The 20443-nt window shown below is 34.2% G+C and overlaps 1 protein-coding gene across 7 annotated transcripts in view; it reads right to left on the bottom strand.

Moving 5' to 3' along the window:
- The window catches only part of Dgkb (diacylglycerol kinase beta), a 710085-nt gene that overhangs the window by 438909 nt on the left and 250733 nt on the right, over positions 1 to 20443 (bottom strand). For all 7 annotated transcript variants that reach the window (XM_029484790.1, XM_021178688.2, XM_029484791.1 and 4 more), the window contains one exon: positions 13391 to 13489. In XM_029484790.1, coding sequence (XP_029340650.1) covers positions 13391 to 13489 — 99 coding nt within the window. The remainder of the gene's footprint in view (positions 1 to 13390; positions 13490 to 20443) is intronic.

Genomic DNA, 20443 nt, shown 5'->3' with positions numbered 1-20443 from the left:
TTATAATATGCAGAAAAAAATAAAGCAAAGGACTGTTAAAGGTCAATACGGATTAATTCGAGAGACCTTTTACTGCAGAAGTATTCTGAAAGTACACCAATAAAATTATTTAAACTGCTCCCTCTCTTCTATATATAAGGATGTATCTCTGGTATTAAAAGATAAAAGCTAAAGAGTATTTACAATAAAAGAAAAATAAACATTAAAAGGAGAGAAAATCAGAATAAGGGAAAAATACTTATAAAGGTACATATAGTCTAAGTTAGAGGGTTGACGTTTGTTTTTTCTCATACATAAGAATAAATATTTTAGCATACCTAAGGTATAGAAACTAAATACATTTTGCTTTTCAAGATCTCTCTTTTCATATTCCAATTTCATTATACCAGCTTTATGTGGTGTGGACTGTCACATGTGCAGACACACAAGCAATAATACAGAATTTTATACAATGTGGTTCTACCATTACTGCTGCCCTTTAGTAAAGTGTAGTTCAGTGCTTGGTGTCAGCTTAAAGGACTGTCAATTATATTTTTTGATAAATACTTTTATATGAAAATAAATCCAAATATCAAAAATAAAAAAAATGTAGAAGCCATATATAGTAGCTGCTTCTTTTGCCACATCTTCTCCTTCATCCTCTTCCTCTTACTCCTCCCTCTCCTCCTCCTCCTCCTCCTCCTCCTCCTCCTCCTCCTCCCCGTCCTCCAAGTTCTTCTCCACTCAGTCTCTTGACTAATCACTTCTATTTTAAATTTGACCAAAATTAAATTTACAAGCTTGTATTTACAGAAAGTTAATGGCAAATTATTTTACTTGTGCTGGGGAGATCAGTTAGTATAATATTTGGTAAATGCAAATTATGAACCCACGCTCCAGCCCCGGAACCCAAATCAAATGGTTGGCAGGATGATATGTGATTTTAATCTGAACTACAGAGAAGTAGAGACAGGCAGATCCCTAGTGCTAACCATTCCAGCAGCCTACCAAGCTTGGCAATCTCCTAGCAGGTGGAGACCTTAAAAATATTCTCTGGAAGCAAATTTAAAGTCAATATTATATGACATGAGCAGGAAATAAGTAATGTTATATGAACTGAGCACATTGTATTTAGAATTGTATCTGGATATCCATGTACATATATGCACACAATAAGAATTAAAGAAATATAGGCCATGAATTTTAGGAGAGCAAAGGGGACATTACGAGGGTTTGAAGGGAAGGAATGGAAATGGAAAAATGATACTATCTTGATTTTAAAAAATGTCGAATAGAAGTTTTACATATTTATTTTTATTGAGTTTCCTTTTATTTTGATCTCAATGTCTTTTATTTTACTATCTTCTCATCATATATATTTAAATATCCTAATGAAAATTTGAAATAAAAGAGACTTAAAAATACATATGCACCTGCACACACAACATGAACAGACACATATGTTTTGCTGTGATTATTTCACTATTTCTCCCATTAATAAGCATATAAGACATATGTTTGAGGAAAACACCTACACCTGTATCGTATCACTTGAGTATAATGAGAGAGAAAGAAAGATGCTTGAGCAAGAGAGAGAAGAGAATCCACTTTCCAAGAGCTAATGGACCAGATTGATACCTATACATTTCATATCCATAATACATTTATAATGCTGCCCTTTATGCTTGTTGCTCCTCTTTATAAAACATGAGCCAACTCTAGAATTCTATTATTATGAGAGTGGTGTACTTCAGGATCAGCACAGGTAATGAGAGAGTGGTATTTACAGCCAGAGCTTAGTTTTCCTTTCACCATACATTGAAAAAAAAAAAAAAACAAACCACTAAATACAGAGCTTGTGAAAGAATTCATTCCGATCTTTTGTCCATCAGAATACCCACTGATCTCATGCCAAAGCATTCTCTAACCAGGTTAAAGTCCAGTGCTGTATTCACTTTACGTACAATTCAATTGGATCAAAATTTACACTGACTGTCAGTCAACCTTATCATGAACTTTCATTATGTGCTTGTAATTAATTGGGCCCAGCGAGCAATATCAGTACTGAGTTATAGTCTCTTTTCCCCTGACCATATAATTAGAATATAATTACCCACAGGATATCAGGATGATGCAGAACCTTTCCTCTAAATGCGCCCTCATTAGGAAATAAGTCTCAATGTACATTTATTCAATCAGTGTGAATTAATTAAAATGTTACTGAAATAAAAGAGGGCAGCAATAAAGAGTGGCTGGCATCTATTAAGAGGCTACCACTTGAGATCTGCATGCACAAATTGTGTTCAAATCCATTTAGCATGAGTCGGAACTTTGGCATGTAGTGTGAGGTTGACAAGCACCCCATTCTGATATCTGGCTAAACAAATCAGTGTCTATCTTAAGTTTTGAAAAGCATTTATTAGACAGTGACAAAATTGTATTTATGGTTTTGGTAAGATTTTAGATACCGCATTGTTCTCTGAAAATTCCAAAACAATGTTATCATGAGCTCGAATGTCTTTGGTATTCAAACTCATTTTAATTTTAAAGTGTCTAGGCAAATATGTTTTACCTCTATATTATAAATCAGGATATTAAAATGATATTTATACTTGTAAAGCTTATGAAATAATGATCAAAGGTGCTCAGACTTATAAAAGTACCAACAATTTTTTTTATTTTAATAAAACAGCAAACCCCTTAACCCAGCTTAAGCTATTTTAATACCATATTTTCTTTAAGATGAACATATGCATGCACCTAAGAATATATTCTTTTTTAAACGATGCATATTATATCATACCACACATTCAGATTATATAAAACATGGTAAAAATAGTAAATGCATAAGAAATCTTGGGGACATGTGATACTTTCCATAAAAATGTATGAATTCATATGAAATTAATCTACCTATAGTCTATTCATATTTCCATAATATGTGTGTTATGTTCCATTTCAATAACATTGTATTAAATAAATAAATTATTGTTATATGAATATTCCAAATTTTTAAAGCTCTATGCCATAAGCAGAAAATAATTTCAAAGATCTATGTGTAATGAATTAGACACATTCATTTTTTTAAAATTTGTATCTTATAAATGGATTTAGAATAGATTTTTATAAAACTTACTTTTATTATTAGAATTTGATAATCATAAAAAAATACGTCTATACTGCTTTCCAGTGGAAATTTTGGATCAACACTAGGTTAAATTGCTATTTTCTATATGGTCTTTAGGAATACACTCCAATCATTTTGTAAGTAATCATTTAATTTTTTAAGAGTATTTGTTCCATAATGTTATACATGTGTGTATGGATATTTGTGTTATAAATCCATGTTTTCCATATATTCTAACACAATATTATTCCCAGCTAATATATATACCTTGATGGAAATGAGTAGTGCTATAACTCCATAGGCAAAAAGTGAACTCTCTCACACAGTTGTGCTTTTTGTTGTTGTTGGTTTTTTTTTTTTAGCATGAAAGGATATTTGGTTTTGTTTTCTTTTAGTATTTCAATAATGAAATGAATATGCATCCATATTTTCTTGTAGCATGCTTAGAGAATAAAAATCAAAATTAAAGAAATATGCTGGATGGACCATACAGAGCATGGAGGAAGAGAATTTCTAATCATGTCAAACGCCATAGAGGATCAGAAAAAGATTTCTAAAATTGCCTGTTAGTAGCCCAATGGCTGACTCCCGGAAACACCCACGCATGGAGGCTACGGAGAGTTCCCAGGCATGATTTTGGAAGAAACTGTGTTCACAGGAAATCATTCTTCCAGAAGGCAGAGAGTACTAGAATGACAAAAGAGCATCAAGTCTTCACAGGACCAAGCACATGCCCTCCCACTGAGGCCAGACAAGGAAATCCTCTGCTACATATGTAGCAGGAATCACGCACCAGCTCAGTTATGTTCTATGGTTGGTGGCTTAGCCTCAGATCTCTGAGGAGTCCAGTTAGTTGACAGTTATTCTTACTATGGGGATGCAATCCCTTTCAGCTTCTTCAGTCCTATAGTCTATTCATATTTCCATAATATGTGTGTTATGTTCCATTTCAATAACATTGTATTAAATAAATAATTTATTATTATATGAATATTCCAAATTTTTAAAGCACTATGCCATAAACAGAAGATAATTTCAAAGATCTATGTGTAATGAATTAGACACATTTGTTTTTTTTTTAAATTGTATCTTATAAAAGGATTTAGAAATAGATTTTTATAAAACTTACTTCTATTATTAGAATTTGACAATCATTATAAAAAATATGTCTATACTGATTTCCAGTGGAAATTTTGGATCAACACTAGGTTAAAAGCCAGAGCAGGAATCCAAGGCCTAAATTTGGAGTTGGAAAGTGAAGCAGTCCCAGCAGAGAGCTGCTGGTTACCTTGCTCCTCGTGACTTGCTAAACCTGATTACTTATACAGTTAAGAACCACCTGTGTGGGCCCGGCAGCTTATTTGAGGTTCCCTCCTCCCAAATCCTAGTTTTTGTCAAGTGGAAAAAACAAGCTAAACAAACAAAAAGTCAACTAACCAGGAAAGAGTGCCAGTGTGTGGGGGTGTAGGGGGATTGGGGGGAAATCTTTAAGTGAGAGGTTTTGCCATCTAGATTTGACAGCAAGGATTGGGCCTAGAGGATTCAACAGAATTATTGCAATTTGTGGGCAAACAGAAACACAGGTTGACGTAGGCAGTGAAAATAAGAGTGACGAATATGAAAAATAAAGAGAAGTCTATGGAACAACTTACAGATAAATTCACTTGTCTTTATATTTGAAAGAAAAATGAAACTGAAAAACTGACATAAATATGAAAACAGAAGCAAGCATGAACATGGGCCCTTTATGATCATCCCACTCAGCAAGAAACATTAAATCCACAGATTACATTTGCAGGGCATATCCTTACAGGTCTATCGGGTTTCAGAAAGTCTGGTTTGGGTTGCATTCAACATTTTAAACTTAGGAGGGGAGACTGACACAAAGCATTATCTTTAATGTCATTGGATCTGATGCCTGTCCTGTCCACCAAAATCATCCTAGAAAGGAGGCAAGCATAGCATAGGAGGTCACAGTCCTGGACACTTTTATGACATGGTTTGTGGCAAGTTTGCCTTCTCAGTGTTTGACTAGAGCAGCATTTTGATACATATTAGATAACAATGGACAATTTTAGAAATTGCATGAATTTATAAAAGATGGCTTTTTGTCATGGTGTAGCACAATAAGCTTTTACTCGGATTTGAAAATTTTAATATTTATCATTTAAAACTGTTTTTCTTTTACCAGTTGTCCAACATTTTAACATTCTCCTCTTAGGGAAAAAAGCCTTTAATAGTAATCTTATCAAGAAATTAGTATTTAATTCATATGGATTATTTGAGGATAGAAATTTAACTTTCTTTCAAGTGTTCCGTGTAATCATCCAATAATCTCAACACAGCTGATGTTCTGGCAAGTGTGACATGAGATTATGTCATATATTTCATTAATACATGTGATTCCAGGTGTCTTGCGACTTCTCATAAGTCCCTAATATCTCATGCCATGTAACATTATTTAATCAGGGCATCTTTAACAAGACAAAAATATTGCTACAGACTCTTAGAACAGGTTTTCCTTATTATTATTTCCAATATTATGTGCTTTAACACATTTTTCTTTCCGGGAAACCTTGGAATAATTTTATGAGGCAAAAAGAGTTGTATGGAAATTGCATGAAGGGAATCAATCAAACAGAAAACACAGATGCTTTTCATTCAGTTTGATTTTTCTGGTTAGTTTTGTTTCTTAGCCTAGGAATGTGTCCTTCTCCAGGAATCCAAGACACGTTCTTAATCCTCCTATAGTCAGACCAGGGTCAGCTGCCCTCGGGGTTTACTCTTCATTACACGGATGCTGGTGTATCTGGCTTATCTTCTTTCTCCTATTTTCCCTCCTTACACTTCAACCCTCTCCTCATATGCTTCAACTGTGCCAATATGGAGTAGTCGATTTGTTTGTTGTCCTTTATCAATAAAAACAATTGCAATAGCTATTTCTTTCATTCTATGCAATGAATGTTCAGGCATGCAGTGCACCTAATGTTTATGGTATATACTTCTTTCTTGGTCTATAGTTGGATAGTTATTACTATTTTTGACAATACTAAAGTGAGCTTTACCCATAAGCCATCACTCTATATATTATTCACTATCATTATAAAAGTGCAGCACAAAATGAAACAAGGCTTCCACATGGCACTGACAGTTGCTGGGACACAGAGACAATGCCTGCCACTGCCATATATTGATCTTGGGGTTTATATATAAATTAAACTCCAAGTGTTTCTCTAGATTAACACTATCAAGCTTGGATCCTGCATTTCCTTGTAAAGCTTCTAAAATCTACAGGTGGGAAAAGTACCACTGTCAAATTTGTAACATTAAGCGACATACACTTTTAGTTTGAACATAACTACTTTGGTATGAATTTACTCACCTTTTGCTATGCACTGTATTTTTATATGTCCTGCCTTAACCATTGTTGGAAATTACTTGTAGAAGAGCCTAAACCATTCATCAGTAGATGATCTCACATCCTTATTTGTGAATCACAGGCACATGTGATTTTTTAAATTTCATTTGCATTTACTTTAAATTTTTTTATCTTGTTATGGCTTTAAATCCCCTTTTGAGATGTTTATGTATGGATGCATATTTTTGATTTCCATTTGATTTTTATCTTCATCAAACTTCCAAATTATATTTCGTTGGCACTGAATTTTGGCTTTTCTATGAACTGGGATAAACTTACTATGGCACAAATTTGTTTCCTTAAAAGGGAGTTTTAACTGGCTCTGTGTACAATTAAATTTCAAGTAGAGACTATGATACAAACTTATAGAAATATTGTTATATTCCTATTAAAAATCAACACAAAATCAGAATGAAATATTTTATGTAGAAACAAATATAAGTGGACATAGATAATAACCCTTTTCTTAAGAAATGACATCCTGTGTGTGTGTGTGTGTGTGTGTGTGTGTGTGTGTGTGTGTGTGTGTGACAACAGCATACAGATGAATTCTACATAACATAGCAAAGTGAATCTAACCAGGACAATGTAGTTAATTATGAAGCTAGCCAGGACAGTGTAGTGAAATTTTGTCCATCTCAAGAATTACATAATGCTGCTCTGTGCTGATCTTTTTCCTATGATGCAACTGTTAGTATCACCCATGAAGAATATGCCTGGTCAGAAACAAATGTAGACCTATTTTTACTCTAATGTTCTGTACTCCTTGCTGTGATTTGAATGTTACTATTTAATTCTGCCCATCTTAAAAATTAAATAAATACAAAGCAACTTTCCTTTGTGAATAATACCATGAAATTGAACCTTTTAGAGTTTCAAAATATAGAAAAAATGAGATCCCTTTTGCCTATCATTACCATGATGACAATTATGAATTGACCTATAATGAATATTAATTAAATGAATATTAAGTAATGAAACTGATGAAACATTTATTGAGAACTGACAATGTACTTTATCCCCATTCTTTTGACAAAGAAAAAAAAAAGGAAGAAAACTACATGAGTACAAATCATAAAATCACAGGCCGGTTATGCAGAAAATTTCAAGGAGATATGTGGGTCCTGTGACATTAGGCAAAGGTGATAGAGGTAAAGTCGAGAAGAAGAGCAAAGGAACTGAAACTGTATAAAAGTAGAATATGAAGCTCACAGCAGTAAGCTCGAGCCTCAATCAAGTGTTCACACCTCCCCACCACACACTACATCTATGGAAGCTACAGACTGTTCGCAAGTTTGAGAAATGTAGAGAATTCAGATGTATCCCTCCTCGTAACACTGGCTGATGTTCACCATTGGGGTTGTTATTATTAATTCTCACTTGTGTGAGGTAAGTGATAGGTAGATGCAAGAGATCCCATAATAACCGAACTGTGAAGAAGACTCGCACACCATATTCACTCCCTAACAGACCTTCTGACATTCTGGGGAGTAGTAACTTAGTTTAACACATGCTCTAAGGAAGACTTCACATACCCTATGCTATTTAAGATGTAATCACCATATTTACAATGTATAATTTAGAATGCTTAAAATTGTGGAAGAGTAAGAGAGATCGGAAGAGGAGAAGTTAATATGGCATATGGTTCTCTGAGGGTGTTATACGTAGGACTACGTAGATGGCTGCTGCAGTAACACCATAATTGGCCACATTACAGAGTTAACAGTGTAGGGAAAAGAGAGGTAGAATCGGAACCATTTGACTCAAAGCTAAGGAATATTCTTAGATCCTAAATCACTCAAATAATTTTCTTTCACTTTATAAGATCTGAGAAGCATCACTATTTGTCAGGGTGGCATTTACATAAACTTTACTAAAACCTAGTAATATACGATGAGACATTATTCCACAGGACTGCCACAGTTGTCCAAAAGGAGAGAAAATACTAAACAGATCAATTCCTTAACATACATTCTCTTATTGTTAATGGATACTGCTTAATTATGTATTACAGTGATATGTTTGAGTTTAAAGGGAGATATAATCATTGGAAGCTAATAGAATTAAAACTTAAATTATATCTGTCAGTATGTGGTGTCTATTTCACAACTATCTCATCTAATACTTTCCTGTGTTTCAGGTGAACATGCACTACAGAAAAACAAAACAAAACAAAACAAAACAAAACAAAACAAAACAAAACAAAACAGAATCATTTTAAAACAGAAATATTTCTAGAACAAAATAGCATGTGACAGTGGTACTTTGTACTGTTGGGTAGGAGAAGTCAGGAGAGACTGGCCTTTTTGAAGATTTCCATTAAATGGTTACTCCTAACATAATAAGGGATGAGGAAAGTGGTATCCACAAACAGTATTTATATTATTTTATATTAGATGTGCTCTTTTACAGAAATTGTGTGGCTATTTTTATACAAAATCCTAATGATTTGAAACATATTTAATTATATATATATATATTTAAATATTAAGGAAATATGTCACATGACATATCTAGTTTGGTTGCAGGAACATAAGAGGAGATCTACATACCACAGAGGTTATTTATTATAAGGTTCTTTTATATTATTGAATTGAAGATTTAAAATTTATGTCCTTTTAGATTTTATGAATATTTAGTTATTTTTTTAATTAATACTTAATGTTTAAATTTTAAATTCCAGTGAAATCCAAATAATATAAAGATGATATAAATTAATCATTTTGTAATGCTAGGTATATTTTATAGAAATTTTCTGAACTAACACATCATGCTCCATTTACCAAAGAGAGATGTTATTAGTTCATCTGGTAAAACAAAGGAATATTTGTCAGGACCTACATGCAAATGTCTCAGTGTATGTGAGTGTGGTCTAGATTTGCCTATCCAGTTATTCTTCCACTTGCAGCAGAGGCATAGCCACTTGCTTAGAAGAAATTCAGGCCTTATCTCATCTTGTATTTCAGATTTGTATGTAGTATTAAGTTCTATAATTTGTACATAATCATGTATTTTTTTCTGGTAAATAACTACACAATGCCTACATACAAATATTTTTAGACAATCCATATACATATTTATTTCAATATATAATGTTGAAATTATATATTGAATATATATATATATATATATAATTCTGAGCATCATCAAGGAAATGGTATTCTCTTTTATCACACTTAAGCACCAGCATCTTGCTAAATATTCTGTACACCACTACCGCATGATACTTATTTTCCCCTCAGTCTTCCACATCTCTTTGTTTCTCTAAGTTGTGATGTGCAACTGATGAACTATCTGCATTCTTCTATTAGACTCTCTTTGTCTATAGCACCCCTGAATAAAGGTTACCCACATGCACAGCCATTATAAGTAATGGTTCCAATAGAGAAGACTCTTGTCTTCCAGCTAAAAATATTCTTCTACCACCAATACTGAGGCCCACATAGTTCTGCCATCTCCCCTCATCCATCACTGGTTGATAGTAATCATTGGAACAAGTGCTTGCAGTTATTCTGAGTAGTGTCAGGAGTAGCATCCAATAAACTGTTCTGAGTATCTTAACTTCTAGATATGTCGTGAACACCCTGCACACCCATACCCATGGCTGCATATTCCCATCATCTGAACCAATCCATCATAAAGTCAATTCCCAAATTCTGGTCTCTGCTCTAACATTCTTCAAGTTATCCTTATGTTGTCATGTTGTAGATGTCTTTTTGACCATGCATGTCACAGTCTTCCATCAGATATCACTTCTCAGTGCTTAAAGTTATATGCCATACAGATAGCAACTTCTCATTTTATGGAACACAGATAATTATGAATCCACTATTTCATTAAATGAACTTAACTTTTTGACAAGGTAACTGCATCTTTGATTCTCATGACCATTCTGCAGTGAGGAGCTAAAACAAAGGGATATTAAATATAATGGAAAACATTTTAGCCACCAGAACAACTACAGTAGAAAACACTGAGTTCCAAATGATGGTAAAGATATGGAAAGCTATTTCTGATGTGAGAAATACTAACCCTAAACTAACACCATCTCTATGGTAATTAAACTTCTGCACTTAAGGGGTTATAACAAAGAGAAATGAAGGCATTGGGCCCCAGGCAGACATATTTGTTGTCATGAGATGAGGGACTGGTGGCTCCACAACTCCAAGTATGCTGAACAATACTGAAATGTGTCTTTTAAGAGAGTGAATGCTATGGTCTGTGCATTTAGTTTCAATAAAAACGTTTTTAATAAAAATCTAAGAGATAATTACATATAAATAGCTGTTTTTACTTCTTTGACATTTTATATGATATGATGGAGATGATGTGAGTGGCCATTTCATAATATCTAAGCCCAACACACTCCTGGCTTCATGCATAAGGCTATCTCAAAAACCTTTGGCAAAGACATTTAAAATGGGTGAATCATCCAAGAAAGGAAAGCAACAATAAAAACCCAACTTAGGCATTTTTTATTTTTTAAGGCCTACTAGTTTTCTTGAAATGAATACTAAAAATTTAGAACAGATAACAGCGTAAAATCCTTCCTGGGATGGTCATGAGAGTCCACAGGTTAGAAAGGTTCAACAGCCACCAGTTTGAAGAGTTTACCAACATTTCTAAGGTGAACATAAAAGATGAGCCTTTAAATACTTAATGGGTATAATATTCAATGTATTTATTCCATTATATAAAAAAAATGGCCTTTCACTCTTACTTTGCATGGTGGTAGAAATCCTAAGCTGAAGTAATTTCACCTGCTTTATTAACACATACAAGACTGCTGAGGCTTGAGTAGACAGGTGTGGTTTGAGAATTACAAGCAGTTCAATTATCCTTGATTTTCAGTTCCTTTTGTATTATGTAAAAGACAGAGTTGGTTGATCCAGTTAAGAATTTCTTTACCATAGAAGAATGTTTGGAATTCAAATAAGGAATTGCGACAATAATTTTAAAGGTGAAAGAGATAATTCTTATTTGCCTTGTAGAATGTATACCCAGGAAGCAGTTAAAAGATGTATGGAAAGGAAGCAGAATTGTAAGAATGCCACTGGGAAAGGCAATCCCAGGAGAAAAAAAATGTAAAAGAGGCATGGGGTCAAACAGAGTCAAGATATCGCATTAAAAAGAATAGTAAACGTGTTGAAACTGTGAAACCAGAAACAAGACACAAGTGATACAACAGTAGCCATCAAGATGGCATTTTAACCCCTGCCAAGATTCTGAAGGAAGAGTCTCAAGAAACAGCCAGGACCTAGTGAGTTATAATGACAGTGATTCAAATGTAGGTAAGGATTTTCCTCAGACAGCAACATATTCCATAAACCATGTTCTAATGACTCAAAAAGAGAAGTTGAGATACAAATCATGATAGACGCCACATAAATATTTGATGATTGAAAATAACATTTCAGAATCAAAGGTATCCAAATGGATTTTTGCCTAGATGGTGGGAAGGCAGGAATAACCATGTAACATGCTATCAAGCCATCAACTCCCGAAAGAAAGGGATGATGAAATAGCTGCACCCCATGATTGGCATTATGTGACACAGTCTGGCCTGAAGGGTTCTCACTGAGCAGGGGATCCCACATGAATCTTAATGGTAAAAAAACCATTAAGAATTTTTGTGGGAATTAAAACCTTAAAGATGCATCTAAGCCATCAAAATTACATAATTTCTCTAGAGTGAAAGTAATGTTAAAATTATTTATTTTTATTATTTCATTATTTCTAAATGAAACTATTCATTATTTTATTATTCTTTCATTATTCTAAATGCATAAAGGTAGCAACAAATTAATTTAAAATCTAAAGTATTTTTTGACTCTCAACATTTATAATTAATCTCATTTATTATGTATGCTTAACAAGTATTGCACTGCAAAAATATTAAAATTAATTATTGCCATCCTCAAAAATTGAAGATAATTTGTTTCTTTCTTTTAGTAATTCAACACAATAAAGAGTTTATAATAATTTTGTATGTAGAAGTATTTTAAACACCATCAGTATTTCACAGATAATTACAAAGATGAATTATAAGTAGGTGAAAATTGAGTAATTTGATTAATTTCTCAGTTGACCTTTACAAACGTATTTGTGTAACATTTCTTAGTTGTTGTAGTTTTATTATATAAAACCAAAGTTCTAGGCATTTAATTCCTGGCTTGTTTTTTAAGAGAATGATGTGTGTTACAGATTATGTAGTTTGTTTTGTGAAATAACTTTTCATTCAGTAACAACTAGGATTCTGAAAATTAACAATGTCTTTGAATACTTGTTTCTATCCTTATTAAGAGTCTTCATAATTACAGCCCCACTCCATTTTTCATTTCTATATTTATTTAATAGGTAATTAACATGCAGGTAGTGAAATTTATTGTTTAGTAATTTTTTAAAAACCAGCTAGTAGGAATGCATAACATATTGCAAGATCTGTGTCATCACTTCAAGGTAGCCTCTGACCCAAAAGAGAGACCTCAAAACTTTAGACAGAGAATGTACATTCCTAGCAAAAAATGCCCACAAAAATAACCTCATTTTCTGGTAAGCTACATCTATAAAATATGTAAAATGTAGATGCATTCTGCCCATACAATTTCTGGTAAGTACAGTGTGACTAAGAGAAAATACCTGCGTCTGCTTCAATTTGAGCATCCTTACTCCACCATGTATGCACAAGGAAGAAGAGAAAGCCATGAGCAGAGAGAGGTTTCTGCTCTGGAGTTATGGTGTGGGGTAGGCTGACAGAGTTATCTCTTAACTAATGAAAAATTATTTCCAGAAAATACTCATTGGTATAGTGTTCCAGCTTCTCACAGTATGCACAACTAACACCAGAATGATAAAGATGAACTCACCAATACAACTGGACAGATTGTGGTAGGTGGCAAGATATGGTCCTTCAAGGGTCCACAGTCACACTCGGGCTTCAGATGAGAAGCACATTTATTGTGCAGCTAGAAAAGGAGACAGGAGCAATATCAAAACTACATGACAATAGCATCCAGGAAAGAGTTAATTGCTGATTAGATGCAATAATACATTAAAAGTATATTAGAAGAATTATAAGAACAAACAGGCTCAGACATTTACTAAAAATTTTATACTAAACAGCCCTGCTTTCTTTTACCAACACAATTTATTGCCAACTACAGTGTATCCTTGCTTATCCTTCAATATAATCTTGAAACCACTGTGCACTGTTGATGCTTTTTTTCTTTTTGACCCTCATGTTTTCTCAAAGTCATTCCAAAGTGCACAGCTCAGTATGGGGCATAATTGATCCCATCATTAGTTTTAACTTTGTAATTCAATATGTAAATGTAACCTGAGATTCATCTCAGTAGGAGCAGGATATAAATAAAAGAAGATGATTATGATTATAAAAGTGGATCTTTATATTGTATTTACCAGCCCGACATTAGGTTAACATGTAACCATATAATGCAATATTTATTTTACAATATGTATGAACCTTAGCTGATATTTTTATCAACCTTGACCACTAGTTTAAACTAAAAGTATAGCAAAATGATAAAGTATGATAGTTTGAAATCAAAGAGATGGTTTTTATCAAAGATCTGATGAGAATAATTCTCAAAGCAATTTATAAATTTCTGCTTTCTCTACTTGATATTGATTTAGTATATAAAATAGACATACTTCATGTGTGTTGTTAAAAATTAATATGACAGTATTTTTCAGTTTCAGTTTATAGACTCATTTCAGAAGGCCATTTAAACCTTAGCTGTATTAACGCCTCTGTATAAGCCGTTAATTAGCCATTGAGTTTAGGCATATTGTTGATTTAATGGTGGTGAGAGAACTGCAGTCAAGGAGGATTTGTGCTGTCCTGTACTCTCCAGCATTTGTCACACAGAGGCTCTTCTTTAGAGTTCAGCTTCTGCCCAATATACGAAATAAAAGTGTTTTTACACAACTATCTACAATCAGCATGTCCTTCTCACAGCAGCACATAAACTTCTTTATATAAACATGGGTCACAATTCCTCTTAGGCACTGCTCTTCTTTGCCAAAAGATAAAAGGCATTAAAGACAAAGAGGCATCTGAATTCTTGTATACAATAGAACTAAATAAACCTGCATTCTGCCAGGCCATAAAAATGCAACTTCCTTAAACTAACTCTAAAATATACTGTTGGTTTATTGAAATTATTCTCAAGAAATAAATATGATCCTGAATATATAGACTCAGAGATAAGCTGTCATGGGGCGAGGTAAAAATGGTCCCATCTAAATCATATGTAAAGATCAAAATCTTAACTCCAGATATGAGTGCATGTGAACTTTTTTGCAAATACAACCTATGTTAATATACTCAAGCTAGAATAAAATCATGTTGGGTGTCTGGCCCTTGACTGGAAGCTTTAGAATGAGAAGGAAATCTGGACAGGAAGTACTGACACAGAGGGAAGGCCACATGAGACAAGCCAGGCTGAGATATTAATGGTTGTCTTTACAGTGCATGCAACACCAAGAATTTCTAGAAACTACCAGAATCTGGTAAGAAGCAAAGGATTCATCCCTAAACTCTGCAGAGGGCTAATAGCCTCGTTGACATTGTTATGTTAAGCTTCTTCTCTCCCAGTATATAAGAGAATACATTTATGTTGTCTTAAACCACTTAGCTTATGGCATTTTGTTATAGAAGCTCTAGAAAATGAGCCCATTGACACAATGAAAACCCAAAGCAGACCCTATGTCTTAAGTCTCCTCTGGATTTGGGCTTGTCACATAAAATGAGTTTTTCCTCCTTGATATTGTGCAACTACCTTAAAACTGAGGCAGAAGCTAAATTCTGATATGGCAATCTTTGTATGTATGGAGTGAGTCTGTCTAGAATTCGTACTCTATGGGACATCCTAAAATGACAAATTGTGAAAAAATGCAGGTAAGGAACATGCACCCTCAGGCCAGCATAGCTCACAGACAGCATCAGAGTCGCAACTTCGTGTGACCCTCCATCTCATGTATTTCCAAAATAAACAGTAAGTAAAATTAGTATCAGATTTTTACAGTTAGGCCAAATGGAAAGAACTAAGGACTTAGAAATATCCAATTGACCAGGAGACTAAAGTAGGTGAGGATATAACTCAATATATCTCATGGAATTCTGCCACTATAGACCTAACTAAGCCCAGTATTTTATTTTCAAGTTTAAATGCCAGAATGTCCAGTATCTCTGAATTTTTCTGTTCAGTCTTAAAGAAGGATTAGCATGTAGCAGGATCCATACCATGAGGAAGCATCTTGACTATCAGTCAAAGAGGAACACATATTAAAAGGAACATGCCTTAAGAGATTTGTATGAACTAGTCATGTATGGGAATGCCTTATATTTATGAAAACTAAACTCAAACATCTGGAAGGTATATTCTAGTGGCTATCTGGTCCATGATCTTGTATATGGAGGGAAAGGTCAAAGCTGTGGGTAACATGTTTAAAGAACTGGTCATTTTTACAATCTGTAAGTGAAATTGTGGAGCAGCTGTCTCTGATGCCTCATGTTGCCCAGAAATGTACCTGTCCACAAGACAGAAACTAAAAACCAACCAACCAGCCAAACAGTAAAAACAAATCAAAAAAGCTGCAAATCAAGACTATCAGTTATAAATAAATGATTGTGTTATCTCTATTGTAACCTGAAAATGTTCTAAAGAAAACAGGAGTCTGTTAAAAATACACGTATCAACTAAATAGAAATTACGTAATAGAATTAAAACAAACAAATTGATTTTCTTTAGGTTACTGTTAATAGTGTGCTTTCTGAAAATCTGTGTATGTTTCTTTTCAATAAGAGATCACAAAGGGAAATGTGTCAAAATCTATCAGCAACCATAGCAAGGTTCTTAGATCAGCACTGTTTCTTAAGTCTACTTTTTATGGTCTATGTAGAGCAATCCCTAAATTCAAATGTAGACGGTATTTGCAGCTGAAACCTTAGGAAGTTAACTTGAGCTAGATGGACATATGAGAGAGATACCTGAAAGAATTAACAACCTTACAATGAATCAGAAGTAGGCCTAAAGACAAATATTTATTTTGTCTTGACATATAATGGCATCTTCCAAGTTATGACTGTTAAAAAGAAAAAGAGTTTTATATGACATGCTCCCTAACCTGAAAGTTCTCGACCTCCAAAGTGTAAGAAGCACCCTCCTCGCTATTAAAAACTACCTAGTTTGTGGCATTGTGTGCTCGCAATACAATAAGGCTGGGAAAACTTGTTTCCATGACATTCCATGCATCGGGATCTATGAAATAAACAGAGTTGGCAAGATGCCCCAGACTGATGACTGTCTTCAAGGGTCCAACGTAAGAAGATACAGATAGGGGTCTTCCTTGAGGTTATAAATGAATTAGATCACAGATGCATCTTGACTCTTGAACAAATTTACCAAGAGGAGTAGTTCTTGCCTTTCAAAAGTCATTTTCAAAATGTTGTCCACAGCTATATTTCCATATTTTTAAAAGATGGCATGTAGAAAAGTAAAATTGATTTTTAAGATACCCAGAAACTCTCTTTCAGGGTAACAGATACAGGCGTATATCTACTAAAGTCAAATAATATGAACCAGCTTTTCTTGGACTTAAATTAAACACTTGGAAATAATTTCAGAATTTGACAGCTCACAGTAGCACCTAATTTAGAGCCAGCTCTATGTTTATTAGTAAAATCTGTCTCAAGTTTGGATTAAAAAGTGTGTGTGTGGGGGGGTGGTATGGAGAGGTGTTGAGCTAATGGTAGAAATGAATAGTAGAAAAAGTAAAAATAGGAAAAATATTCATTAGAATTTAGCAATTCATATACAAAAAATTAGTCTCTCTTACAAATAAAAGTGCAATGACATGATTTAAAGAAATTTGTTAGTTTACACTTTCATATGAAATCAATATTTTATAAACAGGCAATTTTATTAATGATGGTATTTGTTAAATAATAAACTGTCTATGGCTTTCAAAACCTTTTGACTATGAGAAAAATGTCATTGTCAGGAGCTTATTATTTTCACTAAAATACATTCTTACAAGATAACAAGTTAGTAATTCAGATGGATATGATAGGCATTCTGTTTTAATCTAAAATAGTTGTATTAACCTCACATCCTAGTGTTTCCTGCCTGTCTTTTCTTGACACACAGAGTAAAGACCATGTGAAGGACACACTCAGCAGCAGGTATGAATCAGACTTGGCAACATGGTCTCAATAGTGGCAGGACATAAGCAAGGAAAAGAAAAGGAAAACCAAGATGAGCATTTGTCTGGCTCAAAGAAATGAAGTTGAAAGCACAGAAAATATTTGCTTAAGTAGGAGATACAGCTTTTTTGTTTTATTTTGTGTTTTTTGTTTTATTTTCCTAGGTGTTTACCAATTTTCTATGTTAGGTAGAATGCTTTACAGAAGAGCTACAGTGTTCTTAGAACTTATCTTTAGGTCTACAAGATGCCTGCAATAGTATATCTAGACACATTTCATTGATATAAAAGTGAAGAAATGGATGTTTATCATTTATGTTTTAAGATTTATTAACCAGTTTAATGAGATTTGAGCATTATAAGTTATTTCAATGTATTTTGAGATAAAATTTAAAGATGAAGTGCATTTGAGATTCAATATCTAACATGAAGATTACCATATGACTCATTATAGTGAACCTGAGAATTTCCTCAAAAACTGACACTCCCTTAAGATCATCAGATGATTAAGAAAAACGTGTGTTATCAACTGATAGCAATGGACACAAATGGAAGTATAATGTTGATGGCATGCAGAAATGAAACCACTGGAGAACAACTCAGTATTTCTTTAAGAACGGCAGTAAAGTAAGATAAAATAAATTGAAGAAGAAAATATTAGCATCAAAAAAAAAAAAACAACAAAGGAAATAAAGAACTGAGCCTACTTCCTAGTCAGTAGTTAAGACTAGTGCAGTCCAGTCCATGGAATGGGACATTTTAAATATGAGGTGGGGATGAATCATGGCCTCTACAGGGGTTCCTTGGAAGATACCCAGCTCTAACAGGCACGTCAGTGGTGAAGAAGGATGTAAGAATTTGTGCTTCTTAAATGTGTGCTTTGTAGAACTCAAAATCAAAATGAAGTAAGTGGTGGAGAGGTTGCATTTATTGTCATGGAATTACTATAGATAGCTGAAGGGGACATACTATAACAAATTACAATTTTGGAAAGATTTTTCTGGTGGTGCTATGGCAGCTCACATATAGGAGAAGTACCTTCTGTCAGGGAAATAAGCCAAGAGATGCTTACTCTAACCTAGTGGGGAGGGGGTGCTAAGAGCTTGCACTAAGGTTGGGAACATGAAGTCAAAACCTCAAATCTGGGAGAGATATTTTAAGCAAGAAATGTAAGGGCTTAGCACTAGGCTATATGAAGGAGGAAAATGTGAAAGACAAGAAAAACCTGACTACTAACTCTCATAGTAACTGGAAACATCATTTGAGGATCAGTACTTGTAAATAGCAGGGGTAAGAGTTGAGGAGTTGCTCTTGAAAACGCAAGTCTATGGACCTTGACATAAAAGTTAGTGATGCTTATGTATCGAAAGATGGCCTAGTCGGCCATCAATGGAAAGAGAGGCCCATTGGACTTGCAAACTTTATATGCCCCAATATAGGGGAATGCCAGGGCCAAAAGAATGGGAATGGGTGGGTAGGGAAGTGGGGGGCGCTATGGGGGACTTTTGGGATAGCATTGGAAATGTAATTGAGGAAAATATGTAATAAAAATATTAAAAATTTAAAATAAAAAAAAAAGAAATGATTGGTAGGATTATTGATGTCTCTCTCTCCCAGAGAAGCCAGGTGACATATGCTTCAGCCTCAACCCAGCATTTCCTACATGACAGCTGCCTCTAAGATCTGTTTTCTTTCTCCAAAATTCCACCTAGCAACCCATTCCTTCCTGGCTCCCCTGGGCACTTTCTCTCAATAAAACCTATTAAGGCAAAAAAAAAAAAAAAAAAAAAAAGTTAGTGATGCTTGAAGCCACACAATATCCTATGGTCTTTAAGGATGCAAGCTGTCATTCTGACTAGGCCTGCCTGGGAAATTTTCATTTATAAATCCTTACCAAGATGAGACTGCCATACCCTGAATTTTACACATGACATGCCCCATGTACACCAGGGTTCACAATAGGCTCCATGTCTCATTTTACCTATTGCCCACTAAGTTGATAGAATAGTCACTAAGCATTTACTAAGTATGTGCTCCATTTGTAAACGTATCTACACCGACTTTTTACCCATTTAATCCTTACAACAATCCTATTGGTTAGGTATTATCGACTCTATTTTACAGTGTAAGGATATTGTCCTAGACTGAGGTAATCAATGGATACAGTGGCACCGTTTATAAGTGACTCAGGGCATGTTAGTACTCTGCATTTCTCAAGTTGTGATTTCAAGTCATGCAAAGTGAGCAATAGGAAGACAGAAGAGCAGCTCTGCTTCATTCTCTGATCTTCTGTTTAAGCAAATTTCTCTTGGAATCCACTCAGGTGGTTCCTTAAAAAGCCTATTACAGGTAGCACACATTCCTGCCCTCTCCTGGTTCCCAGAGGGTGAAGATGACATTTGGTTCTTTAGAGATCTGTCACATCAGGCACCTTTAATTGAGGGATCAGTCTTAGACTAACGTTTCCATAAAGTAGCTCAAGAAAGCAATGAATAATACTAAGTATTACTAAGTATATAAATATTTTCGGGTGAATATATTCTGACACTAGCCACAAAATTGATAAATTAATAAAGGTGTCCCTACTGTTGCTGTAAGTTAGAATTCTGAAAGTACTCAGAGAAACTCCAGGAAACAAAGTGGGAGGAAGAAATGAATTTAATAGCAAACTTCTGACACCTCCCCCCCCCCCC

The sequence above is a fragment of the Mus caroli genome, chromosome 12, assembly GCF_900094665.2.
Source record: "Mus caroli chromosome 12, CAROLI_EIJ_v1.1, whole genome shotgun sequence".
Taxonomy (NCBI): domain Eukaryota; kingdom Metazoa; phylum Chordata; class Mammalia; order Rodentia; family Muridae; genus Mus; species Mus caroli.
Note: the sequence above shows the minus strand (reverse complement) of the source record. Positions and strands in the feature narration are given on the sequence as shown.